Source organism: Myotis nattereri, assembly GCF_964212035.1.
Source record: "Myotis nattereri genome assembly, chromosome: 3".
Taxonomy (NCBI): domain Eukaryota; kingdom Metazoa; phylum Chordata; class Mammalia; order Chiroptera; family Vespertilionidae; genus Myotis; species Myotis nattereri.
In genome coordinates, this window is record NC_138077.1 from 47418633 (window position 1) to 47444019 (window position 25387).

The 25387-nt window shown below is 39.3% G+C and overlaps 1 protein-coding gene across 1 annotated transcript in view; it reads left to right on the forward strand.

Moving 5' to 3' along the window:
- Window positions 1–1202: 1202 nt before the first annotated feature.
- The window catches only part of TPRG1 (tumor protein p63 regulated 1), a gene marked incomplete at both ends in the record, with an annotated part of 97549 nt that continues 73364 nt past the window's right edge, over window positions 1203–25387 (forward strand). The window contains 2 exons of the mRNA XM_081087026.1: window positions 1203–1424; window positions 12063–12154. Of these exons, the coding sequence (XP_080943152.1) occupies window positions 1203–1424; window positions 12063–12154 (314 nt within the window). The remainder of the gene's footprint in view (window positions 1425–12062; window positions 12155–25387) is intronic.

Here is a 25387-nt window from a genome sequence, read left to right on the forward strand (position 1 = left end):
AATCATTATTAATGTTTAATTTTACATCTTTTTAGGCTTTTTCCAGCCCCTCTCATACCATACATGCATATACACAAGTCCAAGTATCCTTTTATTCTTATTTTCTCTTTCTTTCTTTCTGAATTATTTTACCAATTTGAATAACATTATTCCTAATATTGTATAACTTACTTTTCACATTTATAATATATTTTCAACATCTTTCCATGATAAAAATATACACTTACATTTTCAATTACTACATTATATTTCACTGAATGTTATAACATATCTTATTTAGCAAATTTCCAACTGATAATACTTAGTTTCTTTTGGTATTAGATAAAATGTTGTGTGAGAATATGATGTTGCTATTATATCCAATGTTTTGCTGCTAAACCTGAAGTTGTATTTTTTTCTGCTATTAGACATAATAGACATTGTGATGTACAACCTTCTATATTTATGTCTTTGAGCATTTGTCTAAATTATTTCCTTAGGATACATTTTTAGAATTGCAATGTTTCAGCTGAAAAATGTGCTCAGTTTTAAGTGCTTGTGTGCCTTATTGTTACCCAAAAAGCACAAAAGAAGTTACATTATCATTGCTTTTAACTCTTAAATAAGCTTGCAGGCTGGTGGATTGTTTGGTAAAAATGTTATGAAATCTTGAACAAAAATGTTTGATAATTATTTCACACAACTTTTCCCTTATTCAGCTGTCTGTATGGGGGGATTGAAGATGAAAAACAAAAGTACTTGCAACCTCCATTTCTTTCTTTAAAAAAAAATTGATATCGGAGAGGAAGTGTGAGGGAGAGATAGGGACATCAATGATGAGAGAGAATCATTGATTGGCTGCCTCCTGCACACCCCACACTGTGCGGGGATCGAGCCCACAACCCAGGCATGTGCCCTGACCAGGAATGGAGCCATGACCTCCTGGTTCATAGGTTGACGCACAACTGCTGAGCAACACCAGCTGGGCACAACCTCCATTTCTCTGTCCAGAGAATAGCTCCCCAGGATTGTGGAGTCTGAGTTATTGAATTGTATCCATCAATGCCTCTGTTTAGTTAATGTGTGTGGGTGGGTGGAGGTAGGGAAGGGGGAATTGTCAGTTTCAGGAGCATCATATGCTCAAGTACCTATTTTGCCAGAGCCAGGTGACTTTTTTTTTTTTATTGACAAGATTGTTTCTCCCTTTATTTTAAGCTAAAGAAATGTCAATGATTGGGAGTTTTGAAGGATTCCAGCCCGTGTCTCTGAAACAAGAGGGAGATGACCAACCCTCAGAGACTGATCGACTCTCCATGGAGGAGGGAGACCCAGGCAAGGACCCAGTACCAAAGCAGATTTCAAGGCAGCCAAGTGTCACCGAGTCAACACTCTACCCCAATCCTTATCACAGGGCTAATGTCTCCCGGAAGTACTTCGTTACACGGGTAAAGTCATTGGTGCTCTTAAATACTACATAAGACTTCTTTAAAAAATCCTAATGTCTTTCTGTATACCACATATTTTACCAAGTGTTTTCACATTTGTTATCTCATCTAAAAAAATGTGAAAGAGCCCAGCCAGCATGGCTCAGTGGTTGAGCATCGGTCTTTGAACCAAGAGGTCATGGGTTTGATTCCCAGTCAGGGCACATGCCCAGGTTGCAGACTTGATCCTCAGTAGGGGGTGTGCAGGAGTCAGCCAATCAATTGATGTTTCTATCACTCCCTCCCTCTCACTTCCTCTCTAAAATCAATAAAAATGTATTTAAAAATAAATAAAAAATAAAATTGTGAAGGAAATATCTTTTGTTTTGCAGACATTGCCAAATAACTTTATTGTAATAATTATTACAACATCTCAATAGCATTCATTCTTTTCCTTCCAATTCACAGATGGCTAGTTGTTTACTCTGTTACCATCCTCAAATCACTTGTACCTATTTTATGATGTTTGAGAAGGAGATATCTTAATCCCCGTTTTTCAGATGAAGGTCTGAATTTCAGAGAAATTAAGAGAGTTTATTTTGGATCACCAGGTAGGACTAAGGAGAAGCAGGTCCTCCAGTCTCCATGGATCTTTGCCTCCTCAGTCTTGTGTTTATGCTAAACCTGACCTCAAGGAATTAATGTCCTATGGAGAGAAAACCAGAGCAGCTAGAATTTAAAGCTGTGAGCCCAGAGTGTTTATTTGTTATATTCTGTAAACATGGGTGGCAGAGTGGAAAGGCATGGTGAGAATATGCTGAACTTCAAGGGTCTACGGAGATGCTGGTATTATAGTGTGGGAGCAGGAACTTTTAAATCTTAACCCTATCACTGCAATCTGGAGCCGGGCTCTCATTCCTATGCATTGGATTTAGGAAAGTAAATGGATGGGTGGGGAATGAGGGTGGGGTTTGTATATACAGGTGATAAAAATGATTTTAAACTTCTACCATTTGAATCAATAGAGACTATGTCATTGGTGTCTAGTACCTATCTCTGTCTTGAACTCTCCTTCCTACTTAGAGATCTTTTCCAATTTTTTAACATTCTTGTCAACACAGTCCTGGAGAGCTCATAGGCTACAACAAATGGGGTCAAAAATCAGGGATTGTATACCGTGGCAAAAGAGACCATCTCATTTTTTAAGTGTACATGGAGACTCTCATCAGCTTAGATAACATTTTTCTTCTGTGGTAGTTCATCTGCTATTATTGCTCAGCCATATCTAAAAAAGGCCTCAAGGCTAACAAAAGTACTCCTCAAGACTAATAACTTGAGGTATATTATGATAATCACTTTATTGTGGAGATATATTCAAAAGCAACTTCTTATGAAAGAAACAATATTTGATCCACTTGAGGAAAGATATTTTTAAGCTCCCTGTAGGACTCTATATTTGAAGATATCTTATCAGAAAGTTGAAGTGATTAGGGATGGAAAATTATCTCTAAATTTATACTTGAGAATGTAAATTAAATATAAACTACTGGGACTAAAACTATTTGAACTTTTAATATTTAATTAATGGTTCCCCATGGCCTTTTTATAGCCTGTGTTCTATTGTAAGCAAGGAGACTTTAATAAGCAGGTTTGGGACTTCCCATTGTGTAGCAAGATGTCGTTGCTTTCATGATACTAATTTGGCTTTCATGCTCTCTCTTTTTCCTTCTCCTCTTACTATAGGGTTCCCTGTGTCTTGCTCTTGCATCGGGAAAAGCTAAATATATTAGCTGTACTATTATTGTCTGTGTTAGATTTTTTTCTGACCTGGAAATTATATATCTCATTGGGCAAAAGATTTCTCAACACCCCTCCTTACAATAAAATCTCTTGAAGATTATAATAAAGATGATGTTTCTTTCTAAGGGCAGACACTTCAAAATAATAAAATAAGATGCATTTCCTTTATTTTCAGGGAAAGACACATTTTCTCAGACTTTACAAATCACATTACAATTTAGAGATGGATTTCTTATCTTATATATTTACCACAAAGTAATCCTATCTGCGCATGATGACAGCCAGAAGACAGATCTTCTTGTATCTGAGCCTCTAGGAGCATTCCCTTCTATTCCTTCCTCTCAGTATCTAGTTAAGGAATTCAGTATATGGGGAAAATTTAGCAGCGGATATGAGTATTGTTTGTGTGACAACTGATCCCAGGCTAGTCCAGATCAAGAAAAAGCAAGGACACAAAATGCATAGGTCTTTGAAATTCTCTTAGTAGATGTATTTTGATTGAAGATATTAGTGCTAGACTATTAGAGAAAATGTTGTCCATTATGTTATTTGTGACTTGAAAATAAGGGTCCCCCCCAGTGAGATGTTTGTTAAAATTTAGAATTAGAACTGTATCTGAATTGCCTTGATAAGCTTTTTTTCACAGGATGATGAGGATATATTATTTTGTCATTACTTTCTATTAGGTTATAAGGAATCTCAGAATGACTTATTCCATTTCAGTAACCATTTAATCCCCATATCCTGATATAACTATTTACATTCTAGGTATTTAAAGATTATTTTAAAATACCTTGCAGCCCTAGTGGGTTTGGCTATGTGGATGCAGTGGTTCTCAACCTTCCTAATGCCGCGACTCTTTAATATAGTTCCTCATGTTGTGGTGACCCCCAACCATAAAATTATTTTTGTTGCTACTTCATAACTTTAATTTTGCTACTGTTATGAATTATAATGTAAATATCTGATATGCAGGATGCATTTTCATTGTTACAAATTGAACATAATTAAAACATAGTGATTAATCACAAAAACAATATGTAATTATATATTGTGAAATATTTATTTCTAATTACAAATAAATGAAATTTTCTCTTGAAGCATGGTGTAGCATGGGTAACAGTCTTAATATAACAACAGTAAACTACATTGCTACATTTTGTGACAGTATGCATAAAAAGCCAACGTCAGTGTGAAGGTTGAGATTGCTTCTTTCTCACCAGATCAGAAATTCTTGGGGCAGTCTTTGCAAGAGCACAATGTAGATCATCTTCCACAACAAGTCTACTTCTGTACTTAGACTGATAACCAACAAGCTGAAAAGCCCTGTTTCACAAAGATATGCTGTTGGAAATGGAAGAAGGCGCAACACAGTCTCACACAGAACAGGATATGACTGCAAACACTTGATCCAGAATTTTGTAACTGGAATTGTAGAGAAATCAGTTCTCGCTGCATCATTGTTAATAAATTCAATGAATTCTTGTGCTGTCTCAAGAACATCTTCAACTTTGACTGTGAATGGGCTTCTGGAAAGTGCAAATGGGGTGTCAGGTAGATTTGGAAAGTACGATGAAATTTCGTCTGCAAGCATGTGCAAGTGTTCTTTCACAGAAATTATCATCGTAATCCTTTTTTTCTGGTTCAATGTCATGTTCCTCCAAGAAAGCAGATAAGGTAGGCAACATGTAAATTTTATTTTCATCCAATTTTTTTTGCCAAGCTGAAGTTTCATTTGGAATGATCGTATCTTTTCAGACAAATCGAGGCATGTTGCATTTGGTCCTTGCAGTGATAAATTTAACTCATTCAAGATGGCAAAGATGTCAACCAAGTAAGCTATTTTCTGCAGTTCACTTTTATCACCGAAAAGTGCTTCGAACTGCGGTCTTGCTTTCTGATTAGAAAATGTTTTGAGTTCATCACGAAGCTCAAAAAAAAAAAAACACATTTCAAATTTTTTCCTCTTGACAACCATCTCACTTCAGTGTAAAATAGCAGAGCATTGTTCGGTGCATCCAACTCATTGCACAGTTGCGAAAACAGTCGATTGTTTAAAGTGCTTGCCTTTACAAAATTGACATAACTTATGATGCTTTTCATTACTTCTTGTAACTCTTGTGGCAGCGTCTTCATTGCTGATATTTGCCAATGAATCACACAGTGTGTTCCGATGACTTTGGGTGGCTCATTCAGTACCAAACATTGAAATCCAGATCGACATCCTAGCATAATTGGAGCACTATCTGTGCAAACACCACAAACCTTTTCCAAAGAGATCTTATGCTCCTTCAGAAATGAACCAACTGTGTCAAATACATCACGTGCCGTAGTTGTTGTTTCAAGAGGTTTGCAAAAAAGAAACTCATCTTTAAAGTCGCCATCATTAATATACCTCTCGTAAACCAGTAATCGTGAACAGTTTGCAACGTCTGTAGATTCATCAAGCTGGATACTAAATATTGGAAGTGGAGCAGATTTAATTTCCTGGATTACCTGATCAAGAATATCAGCAGCCATAACTGGTTTGGCTCAGTGGATAGAGCGTCGGCTTGTGGACTCAAGGGTCCTGGGTTCAATTCCGGTCAAGGGCATGTACCTTGGTTGCGGGCACATCCCCAGTGGGGGGGTGTGCAGGAGGCACCTGGTCGATGTTTCTCTTTCATTGATGTTTCTAGCTCTCTATCCCTCTTCCTTCCTCTCTGTAAAAAAATCAATAAAATATATTTTAAAAAAAGAATATCAGCAGACATGTCATCTATTCTTCTGTGGACAGTATCATTAGAGAAGGAAATTGCACTCAATTTCGTAACAAATTCGTCTCTGATCATAACTTGAACAATGTCTTTGGTTGCTGGCAACAGTAAATCCTCAGCAATGGTGTGAGGTTTCATAGCTCTGGCGATTCTGAGCGTCACCAAATATGAAGCTTCAATGGTTGCTACGTTTTGTTTGTGGTACTTGCCACCAGAGTCAAGTCTGGATTTCTTGAGTCCATCAGCTTTGCTTCTAAAATAGTTGGTATTCTTGCCGGCAAAGCTCAGATGCTTGCTATCCAAATGGCATTTTAGTTTGTTTGGCTTCATAGATTCGGCTGATAGAACTTCACAACAAATAACACATTGCAGTTTCTCAATTCCTGCTGTAATTATTGAGGTAAAACCATACTGTAAAAAATCCTCACTATATTTTCTTTTCTTAACATTCTTCTCTACACGATCCATTGTCATGGGATGGTTTGCTAATGAAAATAATATATAACAATAGCTTTAATAATACAAAAGATGATACATGGCATAGTTCAGTCAATAGTTCATTAAAGTTTCCTATGATTTACCATTCTCTGTGTTGTTTTGTTACATACCTGTTACTATCACAAGGGGTCAGTATTCACATCAACCACAGCTGAATATAAAAAGACCGATCAGCATCCAGATTAAGTTCCCATGGTAGATTTTTTTTTTTTGCAGTAGTTGCTGATTTCACAGTACATGATTTTACATTTACCCAGTAATTATAATTCATGAAGTGTCGTTTTACCTCCAATACTGCTGCTTTCAACACAGCAGCTGCTTTCTACACAGTAGCTGCTCTCTACACATGTGTGACTGGTCCGCATAAGTACATTATGGTGCCAACCCTGTCACATACACCTGTATTTGTATGGGGTGTATATGATGGGGTTGGCGCAATGATGTCATCATGCCGGGTACTCATATGTGGACATATCTGCATGTAGGTGGACCCGCCTGGAGACGGATAGAGGAGCCGTGTCTCGGTTCCTAAGACCATTGAAAATATGTGTTTTCTCATGGTCTTAGGCGACCCTTGTGAAAAGGTCGTTCAACCTCCAAAGGGGTCGTGACCCACAGGTTGAGAACTGCTGACTTATATTATCAGTAAGAATGATAATAAAGTCTTTTATTATTCAGTGTTACCAAATTACCAAATGTTCTTGGCCTTTCTCAATAGCTCCATTATAACTAATACTAGAGGCCTGGTGCACGAATTTTTGCACAGGGGATGGGGGGGCCCTCAGCCTGGTCTGCTCCCTCTTGCAATCTGGGACCCTTGGGGGATGTAGCAGTGCAACAAGTGGCAGGCGGCCAGGGAGGAGACTGAGCCAAGGTGGGGCACTGTGCCACTGGTGCTCATCCTGGCTTGCTACACCTGCTGCTGCTGCTTGGCAGCGCTGCCGTGGAGTCAGGAACAGCTCCCGCCACTGCAGCTGCGCTCACCAGCCATGAGCCCAGCTTCTGGCTGAGTGGTGCTCTTCCTGTGTGAGCACACTGACCACCAGGGGACAGCTCCTGCATTGAGCATCTGCCCCCTGGTAGTCAGTGCACGTCATAGTGACTGGTAGACTGGTCTTTCTGGTCATTCCAGTTGTTCAGCATAAAAATTGCTTAGGCTTTTATATATATAGATTATCAACCCAACAAATGAGTAAACTAATATATAGAATGACAAAATGACTTGACACAGGTCTCACAGCAAGTGGAAGGGCTGAGATTTATACCATATCCTCAACACAAGTCACAGTGTTCACACATTTTTATTTCATTTCCAACACTAAATGGCTGAAGTTTATTATAATACCAACTAGAGGCCTGGTGCATGAAATTAATGCAGTGGGGGGTGTCTCTCAGCCCAGCCTGTGCCCTCTCACAATCCAGGACCCTTTGGGGGATGTCCAACTGCTGGTTTAGGCCCCCAAGGGGTCCCAGATTGTGAGAGGGATGTAGTAGTGTGCCAAGTGGCAAGCAGCCATGGAGGAGCCAGAACCAGGGCCAGGTGCCACGCTGCTCACTTGCGCACATCGTAGATTGCTGTGCCTGCTGCTGCCACTCAGTATTGCTGCCACAGAGTCAAGAGAGGCTCTTGCTGCTGCACATGTGCTTGCCAGCCATGAGCCCGCTTCTGGCTGAGTGGAGCTCCCCCTGTGGGAGCTCACTGACCATCAGGGGGCAGCTCCTGCATTAAGCACCTGCCCCCTGGTGGTCAGTGAGCATCATAGCGACTGGTCGACTGGTCGTTCCAGCTTAACAGTTGCTTAGGCTTTAGATTAGATAGATAGATAGATTGATAGATAGATAGATAGATAGATAGATAGATAGATAGATAGGTAGATAGATAGATAGATAGATAGATAGATAGATAGATAGATAATAACAAATGGAAGAGAGTAAAATACTTCATTGGAAAACATGTATAACTGTTCTGTCAGGGCATGGCCAGTGTTTCTACTGAAGGAATAACATCACAGACAGTGAGCATATTGGCAGGACTGCAGAGACTTCCAAACCATTTGGTAACAAGCATACTTTATTTTTACCATTTAACTTTTGAAAAAGTGTACAGTAAAAGATCATCTCTCTCCACTGTCTCTACCCATTGGATTCTTTCCCCATCCTTAAGGAACCATTGCTAATATTTCTATATATTCTTTTAGAGTTACTTTAGGCATACATAAGCAAACACAAATATTAATTCTTACTCCTTCTTCTCCTTTTTACACGAAAGGTGGCATATTTACCCTCTCTTCTGAAAAATATTTTCTTTCTCTTAATAATCTATGTTGAAATCTTTCAAGTTAATATGAGTATCCTCATTTTTTAATATATTCAACATATTTAATTGTATAGATGTTTCCCACGATATATGTAACTAGTCTCCTATTGATACATATTTGGATTGCTTCTAAATTTTTGCTATTCACAGATAGGACTGCAAAGAACATTTTATACATGTCATTTTCATATATATATGCAAGAATATCTATAGTATAATATCGCAGAGGTGGAATGTGTAAATCAAAGTAAAGAGTATTTTGTTACATTTTGCCAATTGCTTTTCATAAAGAAGACAAGTAAGGTTTTGAAAAATTCTACATTAATATATTAAATTTCAAAAATTTTTGGTAAAGCGCCTGGCATAAAATCATTCAACAAAATACTTATTTTAGGATTATTTCATAATTCTCCAATTCCAGTTGTGTTTGTGTTTTTCTCTTGAAAAGTATTAATTTCAATACCAAATTATATTTGCTGCAGCAGAAATTATGTGACTATAGGAAGAAAGTCAGGAAAAATACCCATGATGATTCATCACAGAAAATATCATGTTGTCGAGATTTGACCAGTGGACCTGGTAGTCTAGCTGCATCAAGGGAGCCAAGGTTGTGTGATGGAAGAATTGTCATGGGATCCTAGGAAGTTTCCCTCCATGGTAGTCCAGTCTTTCCAGTAGAGTCACTGGAAACCAGTGATGTTGGCACAGCCTCCATCAGTGGGAGCTCAAGGAATATTTGATTAATGTCCCAGAATTTAACTGATCTCATGACATGCAGGTTTCATGGGGTGCCATGTTAGCTTTCTGACAACCTTTTAACCAGCAGTAGGGGATGGGAAGAGAGCCAGAAATCACTCAGTTTACTGTCTGACCATCCAATTCAACAGAAAACCTGTTAAAGACATAGAATCAGAATCTCTGTGTAAGGCCATTATCAGGTATTCTTAAAGATGTCAAGGAAGTTTTAATCATCAGCTTGACTCAGAAAGCTTTGGCTTGATCTACTACTTAAATAAGGAAACAGAGGCCAAGGAAAGTCAAATTCTTGTCTAAAAGTCAGAATCCATTCATGACACATCGGAAATATAAACCCAGGCCACTCAACTCTTCAGGAGTTGACCAGTCCCTTTTCTGCATAACTTGGGCTGTGTGTAGTAAATCAGAGGAAGGGGGGAGCCAAGTAGGAAAAACTCCATACCTTTACTCCCACTTATCTGAGGCAGCTCCATTCTGGTCCCGTTTTTCATATATGGATTTTTATATAAAAGTAGAAGCCCAGTGCACTACATTTGTGCACTGTGTGTGTGTGTGTGTGTGTGTGTGTGTGTGTGTGGCGGGGAGGGGGTGGGTGGGGGGAGGGGGCCCCTTTCACAGTCCAGGACCCCTCAGGGGATGTCCACTGATGGGTCCTTAGCACTGCCACGGAGGCGGAAGAGGCTCCCACCACCCCTGTTGTGCTTGCCAGCAGTGAGCCCAGCTTCTGGATGAGCAGGTTTCCCCCTGTGGAAGTGCACTGACCACCAGAGAGCAGCTCCTGCATTGAGTGTCTGCCCCCTGGTGGTCGGTGCGTGTCATAGTGACTGGTTGTTCCACTGTTCAGTCGATTTGCAAATTACCCTTTTATTATATAGGATTTTTTCTTGACCAATGGATTCTGTGGCCAAAATGTTTTTTGTTGTTGTTGTTGTTTTGTTTTTTTAAATATATTTTTTATTGATTTTTTACAGAGAGGAAGGGAGAGAGATAGAGAGCCAGAAACATCCATGAGAGAGAAACACTGATCAGCTGCCTCCTGCACATCGCCTGCTGGGGATATGCCCGCAACCCAGGCACATGCCCTTGACCGGAATCGAACCTGGGACCTTTCAGTCCACAGGCCGACGCTCTATCCACTGAGCCAAACCGGTTTTGGCCTGTGTCCAAAATGTTGAAAAGCCTTTTATCATAGACTGAGAAGACAAGCAAACCAAGATCCTACCACCATCCAGTCTCTGGGAGGAAAATATATTTGAATGGATCATAGCCAGGCCACTGTCCCTGTTTTCTTTTGTGAGAGAAGGATCTTAGGCTGGGAGTATTAAGAACGTTAATACATAGACAAAATAAGACATTAAAGCCATATTGCATAGAGAATATATGAAATTTTCAAGCTAGTTGTCAGTAGCCAAGACTTGGGAATGAGGTCAGCACTACATTGTAGGCCCAGAAATTGAAGGTCTGGGTTTCTTGTATCTGCCACTTCCTAGCTGAGTGAACTTGACAAGTTACTTCCCCTCACTGAACCCTGTTTCTACACCTATAAAATGAAATGGCTTAGACTAAGCCCTAGGCTATAGTCATTCTCAGCCTTGGCTACACATGGGAGTCATCTGGGATGCTTTAAAAAAATACTAATATATTGACATATGAGTTCTATCCACTGAGTGTCTAATATAATTGTCCTAATGCACAACATGGACATTAGGATTTTTTAAAGCTTCCCTGGTTTTTCTGATGTGCAGCCTAGGTTTAGAATAACTGTCTAGAGATCAATGGCTCTCATAGTAGTGTCCCACACCAACAGTATCACCTGGGAACTTGACGAAAATGCCAGTTCTCAAGCTCATTTCAGACCCAATGAATCAGAAACTCCGGGGTCAGTGCCCAGGCATCTGTGTTTTAAAACACATTTCAGGTAGTTCTGATGTGCACTGCTGTTTAAAAAATCACTGAGCTGGAAGGTCTACACATTTCCAATTAGGACAGGGATTCATTCATCAATTTCCAAGCTAGAGGTAGGCCCATAAGTAGGAACACCTGCTCAGAGAAGAGTGAAGAAAGTGATGTAAGGAGACAAAAGAGTTTATTTTCTAGAGACAGCTACAGTTATGGTCAGAATTTTGGAAGGTTTCTCTCTGGTGTTTCATTGCCATGTGCTCTTTGAAGAGAGAAAGGTTTGATTTAAAAAATACATACATTACTAAATGCTTTGAACTTCCTGATAAACATGTTTGTTCAGAAAAACTGATTCTCTGAAAATGGCTGTCTTTATTTCTATGAGAAAATGTGAGTAAGATTATGGAAGACAGAAATTGGATCACTTTTATCTCACCCGAGCAAAGCAACTTAGTAAGTACAGAGTTCAAGGCTAAGCTCTCCAGGAGGAAGTGCCTAGAGAAAATAGGCAAATGTAAGAACTATCTTTCCTGCTCAGCTTTTTTGGAGAAGCTGTAGAAACATAATAACTAATCACAAACACAAAGAGGATTCAGTCTTCTCTAAACTAGGTATTTTCTTTTTCCCACTCAGCCGGGGACCATTGAGACTGCCATGGAAGACTTGAAAGGCCACATAGCCAAGACTTCTGGAGAGAAAATTCAAGGCTTCTGGCTCTTGACAGAGTGAGTAGTTATGACTCAGTGAAGGGAAGTAGAAATCTAGCATTTTCCTTGACACCTCTATAACAGAATAGGAGATGGATCTGTGGAAGAATTTCTTCTGGTTGTCATGCAAGATAATTGACATATCCAGTTAGAAAGTAAAGTTTCATAGTGCCCCATGGATGATGGTATGACAACTGTTTCCCAGGCTCATTACTTCACTCAGCCATCACTATTGCTACCTTAGGTCAGGCTCTCATAGTTGATCTCAAGGACTATTGCATTTACTTCCTAACTGAAATCTCTGGTTCCAATCTCTGACTCTCTTCAACCTCATAAGGCTACTAACCATCCCACTCTGGGTAGAATAGAAAGGAAGATTAGGAAAGAGGATAAATGAGGTCAACATATACAGTTTGAATTTTATCTTGTGTACAATATCAACAGAAAAAAAACACACAGGAAAATCATGCAGAATAGAAAAACAGGCCACCTGTCCAATTAGAATTAAACAAACAAACAAACAAATTAAGGTTGCCCTATGTGGTTTGGCTCAGTGGATAGAGCATCGGCCTGCAGACTGAAGGGTCCCAGACTTGATTCTGGTCAAGGGCACATGCCTGGGTTGCAGGCTCGATCCCCAGTAGGGGGTGTGCAGGAGGCAGCCAATCAATGATTCTCTCTCATCATTGATATTTCTATCTCTCTCTCCCTCTGCCTTCCTCTCTGAAATCAATAAAAAATATATTAAAACAAAACAAAACAAAAACTAAGGTTAAAACTTAAGTCCCTATCACTTTAATATCTGCTCCATTTGCTCTAAATCTTAAAGTATCTCTAAGGGCTTTCATTGCAGATGACACCACGAAGGTGGTTCCTTCGCTGTGCTGCCCTGAAACTCTAGTGTCTGAGTGACCTTTTCTTCACCCACCAGGAAAATATTAGGAGCACCATTGCCTTTACAATGATATGTAAAATCTATACTAATAATAGAGGAATGTGCAAATTGGTTGGGATACCCTCACGCAATGACTCAAGAGCAAGCTGTGTGGGGTGACCAGGCCAGCAAGGGGTGCAGTGAAGGGCAACCAAATGACCGAACAGCAGGCTGCGTGGGGCAACCAGGCTGGCAGGAGGGCAGTGAGGGGTGACCAGGCCAGCAGTGGGAGGCAGTTGGGGGCAACTAAGCCAGCAGGGGGCAGTTAGGGGCAAATCAGGCCAGCAGGAGGGACAGTTAGGGGCAATCAGGAAAACAGGCAGAGGCCATTAGGGGTGATCAGGCAGGCAGGCAGATGAGCAGTTAGGAGCCAGCAGTTCTGGATTGTAAGAGGGATGTCCAATTACCTGTTTAGGCCTGGGGATTAGGCCTAAACCGGCATTCAGACATCCCTGAGGGGTCCCAGTTTGGAGAGGCTGCAGGCTGGGCTGAGGGGACCCCCCCTACTGTGCAAAAATTTTGTGCACTGGGCCTCTAGTATTCATATAATAAGGGAAATAGGCACCTCTTTTCTGCTGCAGAATCCATAATATTAAATGGAGAATGAAATTAGAACTCCATTTCAGATGATTAATTGGTTCAGTGAGTTTCCTATCTTGGTAACATGATCACTGGCGATTCCAGCAGAACAGCTCGGTAATCCCTGTACCTGGAGTGAAGAAGGTCTGATCCAGTGGCATGCCGGGGCTGGTTCACAGTGGCTCACAAGAGGTGAATGGTGCAGTTTCAGAAATTTTGAGAGTCAGTTATTAATTATTAATATTAAATTATATAAAGTTTCCAACCAAATAAATTAAATTTAAAACAAAGGTAATATACTCAAAACTCCTCTCTTTCTGATTATTTTCCTTCATTTTACTGTTACATATGCTCTTTGTGTTATTTCTGCCTATAACATTTGTGTGATGGAAATACTATAGGACGGTACAACTGCACAACTTTTCCCAACTGCAATTCAGTGATGTCATGTTGGCAGCTTGGAATTAAACCTGGTGGCAGTGATTACGCAAAGGGAATAAGCAAATTCCAGAAATCAGAGCCTGATTTACTTTTTGATTGTCTAAACTGAAGAGAGTGATGAGGATATGTTAAGAATGCAGATTAAGTGCACAAGTGTGCCATCTCTGCGGCTATGATATTATAGCAGCACAAAGAATATTAAGGAAATATTCCCCCACCATTCAAAAATAATTATCAACTATTATCCAATTCAGCAAAAAAATAAAATAAATCACCCTTTTCACTGATGCATGGATGAACACTGGGCAAGTGGCCGAGGAAAGCAGAGGCCAAGCAGAGGCAGCAAGGTTGTAGGGGGGCAGTAGTCTGGACCCTTGGCTGGGGCAGAAGCCATTGACTGTTCTCAACCCTACCCTGTGGACACCCAGCCCAAGCTGGAAATGACACATGTATCTTCTTCCTTCTCCATCTGTCTAACACTCTCTACTGAAAAAACATGACATGGTTCACACTTTAAAGAAAGCATGCTTAAAAGAATTAAGTGGTTTATCACAGAACATGTACAATGGATGCATTTAGAACTGAGAGGCAATCAGCTGATAACTGACATATCTAGGCTTGGTGGGTCTTTGTATTTAATCATAGAGGATAAAGGAATCCAGGGCAACTCCTGGGCTTTGACTTGGGGAACTTGTGGGTTGACTGGGCCACCATTCCCAGGTGTAGAATAAAATATTTCTTCTTTGTTTAGAAACCACCATATGCCAAACATTGTAAAAGAAACTTGGTGTACACAATTTCACTTTATCCTGCCAATAATCTTATCATTCACTTTTTACAGAACTTGTTGAGTACAATTTTGGGAAAAATGTGTCTGAGGTATCCATTAAAGCATCCACAGAGGTGATTAATAGATTGTTTTAGATATGGGTCCAAATACTATCTTCATAAGTAACTTTTCAAAAAGGAGAGTAATCCTGACATGCTTGTTTCCTATAGTCTTGCTTTTTATAGTAGCTTAAATAACATTGAGCCAGTAAAGGCATTTTTTTTTTTCATGGAATGGCATGTGAATTAGTTCAGGTGAGCTGATTCGTGATGTTCTAAATTGATCAGATACATTATTCAGTAAAGTTAGAAAAAATGAGTTTGAAGGCACTTGGTCAGAGGACCTAGAGAATATGAATAGAGACCAGAAGGAGAAAGATTCAACCATTAATGCCAGCTGGGTCCCAGATAGCTGAAAACATTAAGAATACCCTAAATAGACCCAGTTAAGACCCAGGCCTCCATCCCAGCTTATCCAGGAGCTTTATTTGTCTCAACAGCTATAAACACAGCATTGTGTTTATCTCAATTTTGTCTCCTCTTCTCACTGTCTTTCTTTCCTGAACCTCTGGGAAAGGACTTTTTAAAGAAATTATATGTTCCCTTTTAGAAGCGATCCATTAAGCCAGAACCAAAGAGAACATCTTGACACTCTATGGAGTCTCAAAAAATGTATGCTATGATGACAATGAAGTGGCTTCTTAGTGGAATGTACTCAAGATGTCTTTGTTTATAGTTGTTAAGAGGGTAGGTGGAGATGGGATCTTCCCTCCATACATGTTAGTGGGGGTTGTTGTATTTATTACTCTTATTCATAAACAGGAAGGCTTGCCTCTAGTGTCTGGGATCAGGTAACTCCAGCTCTTCATCTTTGTGGAAAATACTTACAACATGCTTCATTGCCTACCTTCCTCTAAGCCCATCAATGTTTCTATCTGAGGGCTTTGGTATAATAAATACATGAAATTGAATTAAGTATCTACATTAAGCATCTAGACCAGGGGTGGGCAAACTTTTTGACTCGAGGGCCACAATGGGTTCTTAAACTGGACTCAGAAGAAGGAGCTGCGGCCGTGTTTTCCGACGTTGCCATGTTAACACTGCTGCTGGTGAAGGAGCGGAGGGGAGAGCAAGAGAACCCTCCGTTCTTTGGGCTCCGCGGGCCGGATAGAACAGCCAAATGGTCCGGATCCGGCCCACGGGCCGTGGTTTGCCCATGGCTGCTCTAGACAGTAAACAAAAGTGAAATCAATGAGGCAGCATGATGTCATACAAAGAATCCTGAATTTGGAATCAGGAAACTTGGATTTGAAAACTTGCTCCACTATTTACCAGCAGTGCAGCTGGGTGAACTTGAGTAGGCTTTGTCTTTCTTTTTTTTTTTTTTTTTTTTTTTTAATTAGTGAATTTGTTTAAAAATTCACTATTCTTTAAAGAAGTACAACCCACTGTTAATTTTTGCTACATCTTCTTACAGATTTTCTTTATGCACTTTGTCAGAGATTGTTATAATATAATAGATAACATTTATTGAGCACTTAAATTGTACCAAGTATTGTGATAAGTGCCTTCTGTGCATTTGCCATTGTATTAGTTTAATACACATAATTGTGATTATCTCTAAATGGCACTTCTCTCAGGTGTTTCCTTGGATTGTTCCTGGTTATCATGTAGTTTTTGTAAAGTGAGTCAATCATTCACGTATTATTGGACAATTACTTCCCCAATTGTCAACGGCTACACACATTTAAGAGCTTATATTATTCTTTTAAACTTGAAGCACAAAGTAAGGGATATTTACAAGTGGGGTAGAATAAATCTTTATGATTAGGAAAAGAAATATAAACTTTTGAACAATAATAGATACAGAGGCAGAGCTGCCTCAAACAGATTGTCAAACTGCAGCGGGAAGGCCGGGGAGGGTTGGGGGGCAGGAGGTAGGGGGGTAAGAGATCAACTAAAGGACTTGTATGCATGCATATAAGCATAACCAATGGACATAAGACACTGGGGGATAGGGGAGGCTAGGGGACTGTCTAGGGTGGGGTGATAAAATGGACACATATGTAATACCCTTTGTAATACTTTAAGCAATAAATAAATAAAAAAAAGAAATAAAATATATAAGGCATTGACCATTTATTTTTGACAAACACAATAAATCATAGTTCTATTGCACTTTATAGTTTAAAAAGTGCTCTTCTTCATTTAAGTCCATCTTCATAGCAATCATCTGAAGTAGGAAATGTTACCTACAGTTTACACATGAGGAAATCAAGATTCAGAAGAGTAACACAGCTCTTAAGTAGCACAGGTAGGGCTGTAATGCATTATGCTGGCCCGACTTTTGCTAAAATAGTCCTTTAGCAATTGTGCAAAGATTTCATGTGTGCCTCCTATTAAATTGTAGTGTGTGGTTCCTCTGACAGAAGCATGTTGTATAAGCTCAGAACTCTGTTTCTTGGGCTTGTTGGGGTAAGGAGCAGTATGCCGAGCATCTCTGCTTAATTTATAAAAATCCCCAGAATAAAAGTTCCATCTTAGATGTTTAAGTAAAAAGAAAGGCATTCTGGGAGACAAAGGGACACTGAGGAACAGGTGACTGTGAACTATTTTTCAGGTGTGGGGAGAGGCCTCTTTAAGTACACTGATCCCTAAAGCAGCACTGCATGTGATTGCTTTCACACCTGCTCTCACATGTGATCCTCATACAGACCCACAGGAGAAGGCAAGGAGAAACTATTGGCTTCATTTTATGGATGAAGAAACCCAGGGATGAAATGACCTGTGTAAGGGCAACCGCTTATTAAGGGTCACAGGAGGGCTTGACTCCTGTGACCTCCCAACCAGTCTGGTTGTGATCTTATTGCACTGTTCTTGCTGCCTTTTGTGATGATTTCATCCCCCGACATAGTGATCAGGGCAGTTTGAATTGGGTAAATGATCTTTGTGCCTGTGTCTGGTTTCTTTGTTGATTGTCTATTATTTGCAAAGAGGAGGGTCAGAGATTCACTGGACAGGTTCAGACACCTTTTTCTCTCCAGAGCATGCTCTGCCTTTGGCTGTTTATTTGACTTCATCCAGTCTTTTTCTAGAATTAACCAAAAAAGTCAGATACGTGTAAGGGATGGTGGATGTCACTAATGGGTAAGGCCAATCGCACTTATCTTGTCATAGTCCAATTCTGTTATAAGGAACACTGACCTATATTTGTAATGAAAAATATTACTACTTATACTCTTAAAAAATAATTATTAAAAAAACCAGAAATCAGGGATTTTTATCCTTTTAGTCATGAATAATAAACATCTATGAAAATTAAGTTAACACTCTAAATTGTTTTTGCATACTTTTTGCATACTTTTATTTACGTATTGTAGATGCTTGTGACTCAACATGTGAGAATCAGCAGCATCTAGGAACCTATTAGCAATGCTGACCCTCAGGACACACCCAGACATACTGAGCCTGAAGCTGAATTTTCACAAAATCTCCAGTTCCTATGTGCACTAAAATGTGAGAAGCACTTTCCAGATCACTCTCATGCATCGAGGACTTCAGTGTGTTCTCATTGCCTGCATACCCTTTTGGTTCATCTGCAAGACCCTGCATGTCATGGAGTGACAATTGAACTTCCTGCTGTTTCCCAGAAGTTCCTGACACAATTTCTTGACCCCATCACTGCACTTGCCCCATTTGCTCTGTTTTATATGCCTTTCTCTCTTTTCTGTTCATCCAGATCTTTCCTGTCCTTCAGGAATGTTTTATCCAGAAAGCCTTTCAATAATAATTCAACCAAAATAATTGTCTCTCCCTTCTTGTGCTCCTGCTTTACTTTATAGTATAGTTCATATGCACATTGTGAGGAAGGTATTTCTTGAGCCAGGGCCTGATTTTGTCCAGGCCCATCTGTGCCCATCTCCCAGTGCTTAGTACAGTGGTAGGTTTCAGAACCTATCATGGACTTGACTTGAATTTAATTCTGATAGAGACATCTACTGTTTGAAGTCTTTCATTGACATGAGTAGGATCTATCCATGAAGTTCTGCCTCTATTTCCCTGGTCCTCCAAGCAGCCCAAAGCCCAAAGAGACTTCCTCTGTCCTTGGGTGAAAGCACTCAGGCTGAGAAGTGCCTCAGATCTATCAAGATGTTAATGACCTGTGGCAGGACTCTGGCAGCAAGAAAAGCACATTCATTGCCAGAATCCATTTATACTGGGTGGGTGTTTTCGACAACCACTTAATTAAACACATTGCTTTTCTCTATAAATTCCCCATGGCAGCAGCTTCATCCAGATAGCTAATGGTCCCTGAGTGACCTGAGTTATAGGACAGTGAGGGCATTTAGTTACTGCAGTCACAAACGTACTTGGAAGTGTTTGTTTTCCCAAGACTGCTACCAATTAGGGAAGAGTTAGAAAGATCCAAGACGTGAAAAAAGTCTAATGCAGCTAAATGCCCAGTTTCATCATTTATTAGCTATGTGACCTTGATTGTGTAAATATCTTATATCCTCTGGGCCTCCATTTTGTCATTTATTAAATGGGGATATAAAGAGGGTTATTAATTTAAGAATTAAATTTAGTATATATGTAAAATACTTAGCAATAAAACAGCTTTTGCCACATTGTACGTGCCACATAAGAGTTAGCTTTTATTATTATTATTTATTCACATTTACTCATCATACATTCATTTAAATATTTGCCAAGCTTCTTGAATAAGCCAGACTCCACCCTCACTGATGAAAATACAGATGCAAATAAGATAAGATTACTGTCTTCAAGGAGTGTTCAGTCTTGTGGGAAGGAAGACATGTAAATGGATTCACAGCATAATATAATACATGCTGATCAACAGTCCTGCAAATGACTCTATGGGAACACAGAACTCACTGGGTCTGTACTGTTGAGTTAGACAAAGGGTATAGACAGATTACAAGCAGAAGAGAAATTTCTAAAAAGATATGAGTAAGAACATTCCATGCAGAGGGAAGAATATATTGTGCAGAGTAATGGACACAGGCTCAGGGAACCATAAGTAGTTCAGTGTGGCTAGATCATGGTGATCAAGAGTGAGAGACCTAGCCCTGCCCTGTGTGGCTCAGTTGATTGTCTTTCCATGCACCAAAATGTTTCTGGTTCTATTCTCTGTCAGGGCATATGCCCGGGTTGCAGGCTTGATCTGGTAGGGGGCGTGCAGGAGGCAGTTGACCCATGTTTCTCTCTCACATCAATGTTTCTCTTTCTCTCTCTTCCCCTCTCTAAAATCAATAAAAACATTATATTTTAAGTGAGAGGCCTAGCAACAAGCTAGAAAGGTAGAAAGGAGCCAGAAAGATAAGAATTTTGAATACCAGGCTAAAGAACTTAGATCATTTTTTTTTCCTGGAATCACAAATTGGGGGTCTATAGGCCATTTGAATACTTTTAGATAGGGTCTGTCTTCTTGTTTTGCCAATATCTTGCCAGTCCTTGTTGCCTTGTATGGGCCCCTCTTCCCTCCCATGATGCAGTGCTATATGGTGAGCTCACCTGCATGTAAGAGCCAACTATATACATTTCTTCCAACCACATGTCCAGTGACCTCACACTGGTATATTGAATTCAGTTAGGGTAGGGAACTTTATGCCAAAGAAATGAAATCAGGGCATTGTCATCCTTACCATTATTTTAGAATGTGTTTACCATTTACAGCACACCACTCCCTTTATGTTTTCTTTGTAACCACTATAGGCATTTTTTTCTTAAGTTACTGAAAGGTATCAAATAGAATATTGACATTTTTAGAAAATCAGTCAGTTCTGGAAAGAGTTTGCAATAGTTTAAACTTAATCTTAATTATTTAGGGATCTGCCAATGTGCGTTTTATTAAAGAAAACAAATAAGACCTCAATCTTAATATTGAGGCTATCAACACATTTTAGCCTCTACAGCTATTATACAAATGACTATTATAAACTCTTATGAATAAACATGCCACCTGATTCACAAATAGTAAACTATCTCAACTCTTTGGGCTTCTTATGTTGTCCCCAAATACCCCGTTGTGGGAAGGTAAGGTGTGTCTAGAAGGAGTAATGGATGTGAAAAGGAGGGTGCCTCTTGGCCTGTTTAGTAGAAAGAATTACAAAGTCTAGGAATTGCTGTGACTTTTGAAATGATATGCTGTGTGAATGTAGACTTCGTAAGCCAAGAAAATTACCAGACAAAGAGGGGGAATTGTATACTAACAAAGGGGTCAATCCACCATAAAGACAGAGCCATTCTGAAGGTGTAGGCGCGAAACAACAGAGCTATAAAATTGTAAAATAAAAATTGATAGAACTGAAAGGAGAAATAGAGAAACCCATGATTGTAGTTGGAAACTTCAACACCATTCTGTCAATATGACAAATAGGCAGAAAGTGAGTAAGGATTTAAAAGAACTCAACAAGACCCAATTAGCATTCACAGGGAACTTTATCCTATATCAGCAGAACATATGTTCTTTTCAAGCACCCACAGAACATAAACAAAGATCCAACATATCCTGAGCCACAAAACAAACCTCACCAAATTGGAACAAACAAATCATACAGAGTGTGTTCTTTGACTATACTGGGAGCAAACAGGAAATTAATAACAGAAAGATAAAGGGAAAATCTCCAAACACTTAGAAACAAAGCAGAATACTCTTAAATAACCCAGGGGTCAAAGAAAGAGTTTTAAAAGAAATAAAAAGTATGCTGAACTAAATAAACTAAATAAAAATTCAAAATATTATAATGTGTGGGATACAGCTAAAGCAGTCCTGAGTGATAAATTTATAGCACTAAAGGAAAAGTGCTCAAATCAATCAAGGAAAAGTCAATAAAACAACAATCTAAGCTCTTGCTTCAAGAAGCTAGAAAAAGAATAACAAAGAAACCCACAGTGAGAAGAAGAAAGGGGATAATATAAATAAGAGTAGAAATCAATGAAAAAACAAAAACAATACTGAAAACTAATGAAACAAAAAGCTGGTTCTCTAAAAAGTTTAATAAAATTGACAAGCTTTTATCAAAGTTGCCAAAAAAGACAAGGGAACATACAGATTCCCAATATTAGAAATGAATAGGGGTATCACCACAGTCCCCACAAACAACAAAGAGATAAGTGATTATAGCTAACAACTCTACACACATAACGTGGACAACTTAGATGTAATGGACCTATTTCTCAAAACACAAAACTACCACAACACACCTAACATGAAGAAGATAATTTGAATAGCCCTATAACTGTTCTGAAATTGAATTTGTAATTAAAACCTACTCCCAGAAGAATTCTCCAGGCCCAGATGGTTTCACTGGAAAATGCTGCGAGCATAAATGACATAATCCATATGAAGCACTTAGAGAAAAAAAAAAAAAAAAACTCATACAAAGTAAGCATTAAATGTTAGCCATTAATTGTGACTTCCATAGCACTGTGTACAAATTTCTACTTATTATTTATCATGCTATACCATAATTTTCAACCATATATAATAAAAGGCCAATATGCAAATTGTCCCCTGGACTGAGAGTTCAACTGGGAGTTTGACCAGGGGACAGGGCCGGCCGGCCAACCTCCCATGTTCCCTCCCCCTGGCCTGCCTGGCCCAATTGGCTCCGATAGGGGCAGGCTGGCCAGACCCTACCTGTGCACAAATTCATGTACTCAGCCTCTAGTTTACTTATATTCTCCCATATTGGACTATAAGTTTTTTAAAGACAGAGACAATTGTAGATAATTTCATAGCATGAGAACCTATATAATATCTTTAATAGGCACTCAGCAATATTATCGATGACTTGAAGAGAATTCATTACCTTCCTAATAGATGGCAATTTGGTAAAGTAGAAAGCTCTAGGGTCTAAAGTGAAATTTACCTTGGATGAATCCTGGCTAAGTTATTTAGAATAATTTAATGTCCGGTATCAGTCAGCTGATGTTGCTATAACAAAATACCATAGACTTGGTGGCTTAAGCAAGAGATATTTATTTCTCACAGTTCTCGAGGCTGGGAAGTCCAAGATCAAGAGGGCTCACTTCCTAGCTTGTCTTCTTATTGTGTCTTCACATCCTGAAGAGAGGAAGCTCTGGTGTCTCTTTTTCTTCTTATAAGGGTACTAATCCCATCATTTAAACCTAATCACCTCCCAAAGACCTCACCTCTTAGTACCATCACATGGATAGCTTTTAAGAGAATATAGATGTCTGGAACCCCATCTTAGCAATCCTGAATTGGAATCTTCCTGGGTGCTACCCTCCTTTTAAAGGGTAACTTTAAATATATGTATTTAAATTCATAAACCCCTTTGAGAGAGCACTGACCATTTTTTTAAAAAAAAAATTTGCAATCAACTGGAACAATAAGAAATTTCATGATAACATTTCTTTTACCTGAAAAAAATATTCTTTATGGATATATAAATGGATGTTTCTAGGTTCATCCTATCTATGTTTTATGGGAACATTTTATCTGTCCTATAGAGGTACACATTACAGAAGTGTTGAATAAATTAATAAATAATACTGAGACATGTTTTTGATGTACATTCCAAAGAATCATTTTTACTTTGTAATTTGTGTTTTTCCAACACTCACCAAACAGCAGAAAATGAAGTGTTGATGAGTACTTTATTCAAGGGCATCAACTAGGTAGGTGCCTGGGGTTCCTTTGCTTCAGCTCTGTGAGCAATGGACTGGAAACCTGGAGACCTGAGCCTGTGGACTTGTGTTACCATTATCAAGTCTCATCTCACCTTTGGGTGCCACATTAGCTCTTCCCTATGGGATTTCATCTCTCATCTTAAAGAACTATGTATCCCTTAAGTGTAGAATGTTCTTCTCAGTATCCTCAGTACCTAGCACAGAATCTGGCACATGACTGGCTACTTGGGGGAGTAGGGAGCAAAAATAAACCACAGGAAGTCAAGTCAGGGGACCTGGGAACAGGGAAGGTTTATGGACATCATGTTTTTATTAGAATACTGTTTACTTGAAGGTCCTCTATTTTAAATAAATCAGAGAGGCTTAGGGAAAGAGTAACTAAATGACTGAAAGAATTGCATGTGGATTACTTAGCCAAAGGTTTTATAAGTCGTCGCTTAACACAGACAGGGTGGGGGGGGGGGGGGGAATTGCTTTGCTTTAATACCATGCATTTTTCATTAGTTAGTGTTTGAAGAGCAAACCCAAGTTGGATTCTCTTCAGGGCTTGGAACCCAATGGGTAGTCAGGGAATATGTGTGGAATGAATGATTCAGTGTTTTTCTCCTGGGTTGCTAATTCCTGGCTAGCCAAGATACTGTCTGCCTCTATCAAGAGCTAGACTATGCTAACAGTCTGGAGGGGCACACAAAGGGAGGTTGATTTGTCAATCAGGTAGTCCCTCCAGTCAATATCAGGGAAGATGTCTCTATTGAGTGGTGTGTGTATGTTTGTGTGCACCCATGTGTATGTGTGTGCATGTGTGTATGTGTGGGGGAGAATAATACTAGAAAAACATATTTTTGGAAGAAAATAATTTCCAAACCACAAATTGATTTGACAGCCTTAAAAGAGCAACTGAAAGTATTGTTAGGTGTAAGGCTGGAACCTCTGGGAAGGCATCTGGGATGGTTAGAGAAACTGGGTGGAGGTTCTGGAAACTTGCTCATAAGTCCTTCTGTCATTGTTAGTTCGCTGTTGCCCTCTGCTGGCGAAACTGTTGTCATTCCAGGAAGCTACAAATTTCACAGAGATCCTAGGTTCCTTGTATATAAAGGAAATGGGGTCCCTTCCTTGTCAAGAAGGGAAATGACACCAGTGCTGAGGAACACCGGTGGGGAGAGGAGATGTGGCAAGCCCTATGCCAGGAGAGATTGGATCCCGCAACAGAGGGAATGAATCTTATAGTTCTAGTTTTTATTCCATGCTCTGCTCACTTGCTAAGACCCTGTTCTCTCTTTTGCTCTGTACTGAGCACAGTGAGAGGACCCAGATAAGACTAAGGTGCCATATGGATATCAAATGTGGGGCGAATGATAGGACAAGCACAGAAATCACTATCATATAGACAAGATTGTGATTAGAATCACAACTGAGGCACTGATGAAAGCATGTGTATTTAAAGGAAAAGACAGGCTACATCTAGTTGGTGGGGGTATGGGGAGAAGGTGAGGGTGAGGTTTCATGAAAGAGCAATTATTTAAGCTGAGAACTTGAAGGTTAGCTGAAATTTATTATTTTAAAAAATATATTTTTATCATTAAAGTAGTATATGTTTATTGTAAAAAAAAATAACCTGGATCATAAAAGCATGAAAAAAAATAAATCATTTGAAATCTTATCACACAGAAAATGTGTAATTTTGGTTGTTGGTACAAAATTGAAAGTATGCTGAAGGTAACATTTTGTATCCTGTTTCTCATTATTAGGGACTGAGCATTTCCCCAATGTTACTGATTTTTTTAATGTGC